Source organism: Coptis chinensis, chromosome 6, assembly GCF_015680905.1.
Source record: "Coptis chinensis isolate HL-2020 chromosome 6, ASM1568090v1, whole genome shotgun sequence".
In the NCBI taxonomy this organism is placed as follows: Eukaryota; Viridiplantae; Streptophyta; class Magnoliopsida; order Ranunculales; family Ranunculaceae; genus Coptis; species Coptis chinensis.
In genome coordinates, this window is record NC_141461.1 from 86,324,838 (window position 1) to 86,335,548 (window position 10,711).

At 36.0% G+C, this 10,711-nt stretch overlaps 1 protein-coding gene across 1 annotated transcript; it reads right to left on the bottom strand.

Moving 5' to 3' along the window:
• Positions 1-194: 194 nt before the first annotated feature.
• Positions 195-9,887, bottom strand: LOC147495078 (CAAX prenyl protease 1 homolog). The gene is given in 15 exon segments (XM_086569566.1): positions 195-544; positions 895-960; positions 1,048-1,119; positions 2,128-2,241; positions 3,574-3,666; positions 6,732-6,761; positions 6,764-6,796; positions 7,604-7,714; positions 7,866-7,979; positions 8,390-8,488; positions 8,672-8,737; positions 8,932-9,027; positions 9,123-9,207; positions 9,279-9,426; positions 9,767-9,887. Coding segments are annotated over 15 exon segments (1,275 nt in total). The 5' UTR covers positions 9,798-9,887; the 3' UTR covers positions 195-427.
• Positions 9,888-10,711: the final 824 nt, after the last annotated feature.

Genomic DNA, 10,711 nt, shown 5'->3' on the forward strand with positions numbered 1-10,711 from the left:
ACCACAAGCCTTCATGTAGGGAACATTTCAGTGTCTTATATCCCTTTCGCATCAAACCAGCAAAAGACAAAGTTAATTGCATTAATTTGTTTCGCTTTCAGACCATTTCTAGGATGACAAACATTATATGTAGGCAGTACCTAAAGGCTTGAAATTATGCTATGAACGAAAAATATGACATTAGCGGGTGGAAGTGGTATTTTAAAGATTCTTTTCGTTTAGCATTATAAGTATCCCAAAAGTTACAGCCTAACATGAATACCTGAAATGGTTTCTATGGAGAATGTAAATATATAATACTGATTTCATACATTTGAATATCCAAGTTGATTGGAGAGAAAGGGAAAAAGGGCTAATGGCACACAAACAACTCAATTTGTGCTCATCAGTCTGCTAGTAAAACTTCTGAGAGGGTCATATTGTATAGTCAATCTGTTTTCTTATCGGATTCATCAATGGCAGCCAATCTCTCAACAAGTGGAGGATGTGAGTAATGGTAAGCTGAATACCAAGGATCTGTGTTCATGGCCGACAGATTTTCTTCCTGAAAGCATTGAAAGAGTGATTAGAAGCGAACCACATACAAAACTAACATATATATGAAAGAGCCTACAGCATGCAAGACTTTTACTTTTACTTTTTATTTTTTATGTACTTTTTTTCCCTTGCTATATTCCCATGACACAACTGGATATGGAATCATCGACATGGGAATGGTGGACCGTGGATAATAGTCTCATAATCCATAAACCTATACATATATCCACTTCCCTCCATCACATGCAAAACCTAGGGCTGTAGCTTGTTCTTTATCGGTTTCTATTCAGAGGATATACGGAGAAGACAACCTAAAGACCATTTTAATGATAGATGAGCAAAACAGTGGATATTCACCTGCAATTTCACAAGGCCTGCTCGAAGTGGTTTTCCATATCCTAGCTTCTTAGCAAAAGCATCAGCCTGAAAATTCAGCAGAAAACACCAATAATATTTATAGTGCCTCGTATCAAATGGAAAAATTTGTTCGCAGTAGAGTGAAAGCTCTACCTGAAACTCAAAAGCCCGGCTGACTAGATTAAGACAAAAGCTCACAAGATGCTGGATCGGGGTAACAATGTGCTGAGAAAAAATAAATTTGTAGGAAATAAGTTAAGAGTGAGAGAGTAATTCCAGGAAATAGGAAATCAGTTCTACGTTGACAATCATACATCAATGTTCAGTTATTTTCCCTGAATCAAATATTATATTGAAATCGTAGAAAGTACTAAAAAAAACTTATTTAAATAAAATAGCTCAAGAATAATTCACAGAATGGTGAAAAACAAGGACTCAAAAAAAGAAAACAAAAGGAAGTACAAATTCAATGCAGCCTGGTACAAAAAACACAGCTCCAATTCAACTTAGTGTATCAGCATGCCTAATGCAATCATATTAGAATCTAAAGTAAGTATTGAGATTTGAGGGTCTTTAGCAAATAAAAATGAGATCAAAGGCTCAAGGAAACAGCATTCTATACCGACACTATTTCTACCTACTTTTTCTACTCGCTACTTAGATACTGTTGATTTGCATTGTGATACACATGGGTGCGTATCTCAAAACAAATCAACAATCGTCAATTAGTACGTACTGAAAGTAGGCAGAAAAAATAGGCAAGGATAGAATTACTGCTCACGAAAATAGACAAGTTCGGAGACTAAATATGCCTGACACAAAACCATGTATAAGGTGCTTTGTTATGTAAAGAAAGAATGTATCAAATTAAAGTGTATGTTGTGCAAGATGTCAGAACTAAATTAGATGGAAAAATCATAAACTAGTGTGCTTAAGAACCCAAACTAATGAATTTAAAAGAAAAAGTTAAAAGTTTGAAATGGAGAGTGGTTTAAGAGTTCACCGCTACACATTTAATAAGCAGAAATTTGCTAGTTGGGAGTTGTCCTGGACCTCTTGAGGTTATTCAAAGCAAATGCAGGGTCTAAAACTAAAACTATATAGGGCTACTCTCTAAGTTCTCAAGGGGTATTAAAACCTTGGATTCTAATGTCTAGTTTTGATTTATTTATTTTTTATTTAATCTAGTTCTATTTTTCTGTGTCGCAACTAAATGGAAAAAGCATATAATACCTGGAAAAGGATGAGCCCAATGAGAAGTGGCTGCGAGTCAAACCCAAAACTTTGAAATAGGTCCTTTGAGTTCCTTACCAGAGTATAGCCTCCAAATTGCAATAATGTGAGGAACTGCATGAGAAGGGAGCAAGATGAAAGTGGAGATGACAAGACGAAAACTGATTATTGCAATATATGAACAACCATAGAAAACAATTACACAACATTTGGCGAATATCATCAATATACTTCGTATTCCAAGTTATTGAGATGTGGTTATAAAATAGTTCAGCACTGTACTTCAAATCTGGTGTTTGTAAGTGTTGAAATATTCCAAAAATCGGTTCTTCAGATTTTCTCACATCTTATCAAACTCACATCCAATATTTAATTTCGCCTATTTCAAGATTTTCTTCTATTTTGAACAGCAGTTGGAGGAATAATATGATTAATTTGGGAGTTCTCCAGAATATGACTGAAAACCACAAGTTACTATAATCAAGTTTCAAATAGATCACTTCCAGTCAACATCATCCATATATATTCCCCTAATCAGAAACCACACTTCATTCTTATTTGGATTAGGATGCTCAATAGGATCTAAAAACTAGACCAATGCTTATAGGCCCCCAAAGGAACAGTAAGGAGGTCCGCACAAATCCATACAACTCCTTGGGGGACCCTGTTCTCTGTAGCCATAAATCCAATACATGTGATTTTGTAAAAGAGGAGCAAAACACCAAAAGATAATCCATTTTTGCCTCAGAGCATAATAGATTGGTGTGGATTGATCGGCAAACATCGAATTTGGTAACCACTAACCACAAATATCTGTTGTTGTGTGTTTCACATCCTTCTTGATTTTGTTGTTATTGCTAACAATACTCGTCACTATTCCTAACAGGTGTTGCACATGCAATGTATGGCCACCCCTTTCCAATCAGTCTTGGGATTACATGGACAACCCCTAGGATCAAGGAGTCGATTCAAATATGTATCCCTTTAAATTAGGATTTGCCAAACACCATCTCTTTTTGACAGCTTGTGTTGGTAGAAGAAACAGACTTTTTGAGGGATATTGAACTCACATCTTATCAAACAGCAAGGTGGCAATGCAAATTATTGTACCTCCTTTGTTAGGAAGCTGAAATGTTTGAGATCTAGAGATCTCTTTTAGAGAATGGATGGAACCTACTGATCTCTGGTGTAAAGGGTGCTTTCTGCCTTTATTGGAAGCTTTCACTACATTTTCCCCATGTCTTTTTACGTGTAATTACTTTCAATTCCCTTCATTTCTAAATTTCTTTTAACAAGTGAAATCAATAAAAGATGACTTGTTCCAACGAGATGCCCAATTTCTGAACTCAGACTGTTCAAACATCTCAACATGCAGAGGAAATTATATAGCCATAAAAAATACAAGAACTGAGGAAATATTTCAGTAAGAGCTGTACAATACCATACCTGTACAGCAACAAATTGATACATTGTATGCCTAAGTTTCCAGTGCCCCAACTCATGGGCAATGACAGCAACAACTTCCTCTTCATCTTTGCACTGTAAAAGAACTTGTTTAGCTAGATCAATTAAATTTAGTCAGAACAACAGAAAAATTATGGTATTGCATGCACATCGACAAAGTACACAAGTGCATAAACAAATAATGGCCATTAAGCTCCAGGGAAAGGAGAGCTGCAGTGCATAAACAGGATACAAGTAGCTAATCAGGAACAATTTAACAAAGCATGAATGATAGGTGCCAAACTTATAGGCTAAGCAGTGAATGTCCAAAAAGGGAGGGTTTCTAGGGGCATGTATACAAAACACATAAACAAACTCATGATTGTTAGTGCATTTCTAAGTTTTAGATTTGGCTAACTTTATGTACATATGATCTTCCAACTACTTTAAACATTGTCACAAAAATTATTCAAATCCAAAACTTGTAACCCCATCAAATGTAGTCAACATTGTGAACCGTTCATTTCACACGATTCTTGATACTATATTTGGTAAGTTTAGAATTTTTTGATTATTTGTGACAACATTTAGAATAGTTAGGAGATCATATCTACAAAAAATTAGCCTAATCTAAAACTTATAAATGCTCTAACGAATTTGAGTTTGTTTACATGTTTTTATAACATGTCCCTAGAACCCCTCCCAAAAATCATGTCAGCTGCATCATTTTCCAAATAGAAAACAAAGTTAGAGATACTACCACATACACCTCAAAACTAACAAGATATTTACTAACTTTTTTTCTTCTTTTAAAAAAAAAAAAATCTTTTTAAAGCAACAAGATATTTATCCATCTAACTACGCAGTTTAGGACACTTTTATTTTTATTGGAAAAGTTGAACTTCATTAAAATCAAAACAAAAACTATGTTGAGAGAACCTACAAGACTACACCAAATGATTGCTAACGGAACTATACTCCAATTTTTTTGGTCACTTGAAAAGGAGTCCGAATTTGTTCACCAGCAGCTACTGCTGGTAGAATCTACCAGCGCCAATATTGTGCCACGTAGCACCCAACAGTTATTGACACATTTAATTTTCTTTTCAATTCATAATTTCCCCTAATAAATAAGAAAATTATATTTGCCCACAAGAAAAAATCAAAATTAGGATAAGATCTTTCATGCCGAATCATCTGCAAAATCTAATATCAATTGAAGGCTTGAAGCTAATGGGAAAGCTTCTAACACATATTCTAACAGTTTTAATAAGTTGAATTTGATTGGTTTTCACTTATATATATATATCGGTCAGCCTTCTTCAAAACTTGATTGTCGATGTCATATGCAAGTATGCAACTTTTGCTTCTCATGTGTTTCAACAGCTATGGTTATTACCTTGTCATTTAACCCCTCATCCCTTATTCTTCTTTGTCTTTCTTTTTCTTTAGCTGCATTTTGGACTTTTGCTGCTTGACAAAACTAGTTCCATTTTGCCTCGACCATGGCCTGGTTTTGCACCTGCTTAAACACACTTTAATTCAACCATTCCGTTGCGATTCTTGAACACATTCTTCTATTTTTTCCTGAGAAAATACGTGTTTCATATTTATCATTTATTAATATACTTTTTTTTTTCTTTTTATGTTTTTGGTTTTTATGTAAAATTGTGGCGGTCAAAGATGCTAACTGATTGGGTGCTACATGGCAAATATTGGCTGGTAGATTCTACCAGCAGTAGTTGCTGGTGAACAAATTCGGACTCCTTGAAAAGAGAGGTCCTAAACGCCAATAAGTAAAAACATCCACCACCCGACCAGGACTAACCCAATAAAACTCAGATTCCCCATGGAACTCTGACCAGATTTTCCAGGAAAAAGGACAACATAAACATACATGGTTTTCCAACTCCCAGACATTGGAACAAAAGAGGCAATGATCAAATAACTGAGTACTGCCCATAAATTTCTATTCCAAAGACTATCAATACTAAGGGTTTGATTCAAAGCAGCAAAGAAAACGGCAAAAAAAAAAAAAAAACGTGGTGCACCAGATTCTAGTCCGCACTTTAATGAGGAAAGAAAGGGTCCTTATTATCTTCAAGGATTTTCCCAAATATGAAGCATGCCAAACTAGTTATGCTCCTCAAAAGAATGCAAGGCCTGGAGCTGATCCACTTCTATGTACCCGGGCATGTCTGCCACATAGAGCTGCCCCTTTGAATGAAAAATGAAAGGCTATTGACATGTATTGATTATGATGAGCTAATGATATGTTTTAATTATCGATATTTATATTTTCCGTGTTGATAGGATGAAGCAGTTCCAGCAGAACCACAAGCTTCTAACAGCATATCCCAGGGAAGAGTGGTCGAAGGTGAACTTTAACTTTTCATGCTCCCAAGTCCTAAAATGCAGGAACATAATCCTATCAGGCTACAGAAAAGACAATAGGAGAGCTTAGAATAGGCTATTGAAGCTTTGCATCATGGACTATTAGACCCCTAAATAAGATGACACTCCCACTCTGATATCGTGCTCACACACTTCAAAGATGATACAATACTACTGCATAAGCTCCATCTGGCTAACCATAAAAACCCTAGCTAATCAACTCGCTAATTTTGGCAGATTACCTTCGTGACAACTTGTGAACACTCTTCCTATCGAACCATTAATTTCATTTCATGGTGTCCCTGTCATGTGTCATCTAGTTCACAGAGTGATGCTGCCAGCTCAATGCTGAGTTTGCTTGTACAGAACATATGCTCAGGTAGCAAAATACGGGACCTGTGCAGTAAAAGGCGCAAGCACATGCACTAGCTAGGGATTCGGATTGACCTTCTCCATTGGGTGCAAGCCCAGGCGGAAGCATGCTCAAGGCACAACCAGTTAGTTTATACACGCTGGGCGTAGGCGGGTCTAGGCAAGCCTTTGACTGCCTAGTGTGGGATCAACCTTTATATTAAGAGTAGCCACATATTCTCTTCCTTGCTTGATCACATGTTGGAATTCAAAGTTCACCAACTCAATAGCTGGGACGAGGCTCATGAGGCAATGATACTGATAAACTGACTACTTTATGATATTTAAACAAGAATACAACATAAATATAACTTTCCATGACAATTTAAGAGATCGTTTTAAGAAGGCGATCATACCTGTTGAATCAATGTATCATAAAGTACTATACTCGCTTGTTGTTGAAAAATCCATACATGTAAGCCTGTGGAGGTATTAATCATATAAGTTGAAACACAAAAAAGGATCACACAACCACAGAAAATCCAACCCAACAAGATATATAAATGACAACGAAATAAACAAGATGATGAACATCAATTCCTAATATGGTCTTTGTTTTTCTTCCTCCAGCCTACTAACAGGTTCTTTCAAAATCGATTAAGACCTTAACAGCCTCCAGGCTCTCAAACAATAGGGTGGAGGGATGTATCTCATTCGCCAACCCAAGCTATACCGCCACTTCCTAGATGTCCTACACACCCCAAGCATGAAAGGGCAAACCCAAGATAATACCTATCTTTGAAATTCTTTTCTAATATGTTACACCACATCGTCCATGGAAGAAACCGGATGAAGAAGCCTTGAAAGATTAACTCCTTGATACCCAGTAACATCTCTCACTTGGACTTAATTCAATTGATTGATAATTAGCAGACTTGGATGCACCTCTTATAGTGCATCTACTATTATCTCAGTGTCTCACCCACCCCCCAGATATCCACGAAGTTGTTCCTTCGTCTGCTTATTGATGCCAAATTTACCCTCAGTTCCTCATCCTTCCACCCAATGTATGACCAATTGCAAGTACCCAAGCCCGCAATTTCATATCTTTTTTCACATCCAAAAGGACCAAAAAAATCATCAGACCTAAAACGCTTTGAACATTTGTCTTGAAAGTGACTTTTGAAAAATGGTGCAAAACACAATGGTGGTAAGGGAAACATTCAATGTGTTACAAAAACAGTCATGGTACAACAAACAAAGATAAGAGTCTAGGTTGTATTCTCACATTGCTATGGCTTGACCTTGTAGATCCATCAACAACAAAGAGCTTCTTTAGAGGAAATTTGAGGGAGGAAGCGAGATTCTCAATTTTCTGTCTGAGTTCCCCTTCAGGGAGCTATTGCAAAAAAAAGAAAAAAAAAAGAGAAGGGAAACATGAAGTTAAATATTAACTGAAAACAACAACAAATGCAATTTACACTGACTTTTTTATCATTAAATATTTAAATCAACCGAAACATCCAAAAAAAGAAGAAAATATAACTCACTGGAGTGAACTTGTTGAAAAGTGGAGCTATTAGAATTGGATATACTGTCATCATCACAATTGACAGAACAAACGTAAAAGCCCAAAGATAGATGGCTAAGTAGGGGCCTCCTTTCTGTAGCAATACACTAATATAAGTATATAGTTCAAACAAAGAAAGCGTGCAGTAGGAAGTAAAGAACTGAAGTAAGCAAAGAGTAAAGACTTCTTCAATCAACAGCTTCGCTCCATTGCAAATGCAGCATTGTAACTGAACAGGCTTTCTCTTAAACGGATTGTCCGTTCTGGAGATGTTATATAATGTCTTGCACAGCTTATATAGTGTCATATATAAGCATAAATTAAAAAGTTAATACACATAAATTAAAAAAGTGGTTCAAGACACTCTATAAACTGTTCACTTACACTATATAAGCTGTTCAAAACACATGTCCGTAAAACGGACTAGTCCGTTTAAGAGAAAGCTTGTGTAACTGACATATAGTTCTTTAAATAGCAAAAGTGAGAGAGAGAGAGAGGTGGTACCTGCATTATCACAATCAATGCAGCAATAATTGGTGGTCCGATAACAATAGAAAGTAAGATTCCTTTGATCATGTCCCTAAAGAACAGCCATACCGTTTGCTGGGACAAAATATAGCCCATGAAGAAAATGAGAGAAGGAAGTTACATAAAATGTAATTGATACTTCCAGTGATTATATATAAATGTAAATGCAATGAAACCATCAACACATAAAATAATGCAGGAGCATAGCAAAAACATTAACTGCTCCTGCATCAGAAAGACCAAAACAACAATACGCACTTTGTTGAAACCATGTCGCTCCTCAATAACAAATGTTGAGTATAAGGAAAATGGCAAGTCAGTGATCTGCCAAGTAGATTAAAAACAATATTAGCATCAGTGGATTGAAATGCATTGTCTATGAAGGGATGGAACTGAAGGTATTTAACTACTTTTCAATCAAAGTATATTTCAAAACTCATAAAACATCAATGCTATTTGAAAGCTACACTGCTTAAGTGACAAGAAAACCAAAACAAATGAAGTCACTTGTATCACACCTGTGACCAGATCATAAGAACTCCTAGGAATGCAAGTGTATGAATTATCTCATTTTCCGCATTGAGGCCAGCATACACCAGAAAGTCTCCTGCTTTCTGCAAACAAAAGTAGCAGCTCAAAGACATAATAACGCACCTGAGAATGGAACGACAAGAGGTTGATTTAGAGTGAATGCTGCAATTTTACTTACTTTCCAAAACAAAGGCAATACAGCAAATGATAAGATTGAAGCCTCCATTAATATGGTTACTGCTTCATGAACAAAGTGGAAGTAGCTGAAAAAAAAACATGTTTAGTTATAGAATTGTTAAGCTATCACCAAAAGAGGAGTCATTAGGCAAAGAACCTTTTATCGAGGCTGTAAGATCTCGATTTTTCAAACTTTTCCTGACTAATGACTCCTTCTAAAGTCTTAGGAAGCTTTGGCAGTTTCAGAGCAGCATGTTGCCTCAAATCCAAATATGTCTCGAAAAAATACAAAACGATCATAAATCCTGCAAGTAAAGAAATAAAGAAAACAATCAGGCACTAATAAGTCTAGAAAAATACTTACACTTACGATACAAGACCCAATAGAATCTTATCCCTTGACCTAAGTTGTCAACTATATATTCCCCCGTCCTTAATGTCTTAATCAACAGTGCATAAGAAGAGTAAGTGTGATATCCCTATTTTTCAAACTTGTCCACTAATCAAAACTACATTAAAAACTAAGCTTCTAAAACAACATTTAAGCAAAAACCATCAAGAGAAATAATTTCACTACACAAACGAACTTTACAATATATATATATATATATATATAAAAATAGATTTTGAGGACGGCCAACTTACCAACAACAGCTTCCAAATACGGAAACCCCATTTCAAGATTGATTGTGTGTGTGTGTTTGAAGAAAAGAGGAAGGGTTTGTTTTTTGGTTGAATGATTAGTTCAAAACTTAAAGGTCAAACTAGACTTTTCAACTTCTTTAAGTGAGCTGGGTTTATGGGCCTAAGCCCATTCGAATTGGTTTGGACTCAACTTTTTTTCAAACTCGAATCACAAATACAGTGAACGTCCTACAACTAGTATAATTGCTAAGGCTGTGGGAGTGAGCGGAGGGAAAGTAGCGGAGAGGAGAGAGAGAGAAAAATGAGAGATTGAGGGATAGAAACATACCAAACTATATTTTGGGCCACGTATCCCCACCCTTCCCAAAAATATTTGCTCCGCTCACTTGATTAATTCCGGTTCCTATCAATTGCAGGGTTCTTTGTTGCATGGTTTATGGCCCCTAGAATGAGATAGGAGCCACAAAACTGTAACCTGCAAGACATTTTTAAATAAAAGTTATTGGTGGGGGTGATTTTTTTTTTTTGGTAACTATTTTCAAGTGGGGGTGAATTTTTTTTTTTATGGTCTTGGTAACTATCTTTTTAGACAAGAATCCATTTTGATTAGCTAGTGTGAATTGATTGGATTATTGGAAAAAATTTATGGTCATTTTAAGTTCCTGGTAATTCTCATTGATAATTTTGTTTTTAGACTCACCAAGCCATGGCGTGTAGTTTTAGAAAAAAACTTTTAAAAAAAAAAAAAACCTGCCATGAATCCAACGCCAAACTATATATATGTGTAAGTCATTTCATCCGACACATACATTCATCGGCTACATTTTCTCCCTTGACATTACCTATGATTTCCCACTTCAATTGGTAAATAAGTCACAAAACGTAAGACGATCTCAAATTACGCATTATTCTCGGGATTACGGTTTATCCTCGCAAAACGGACTT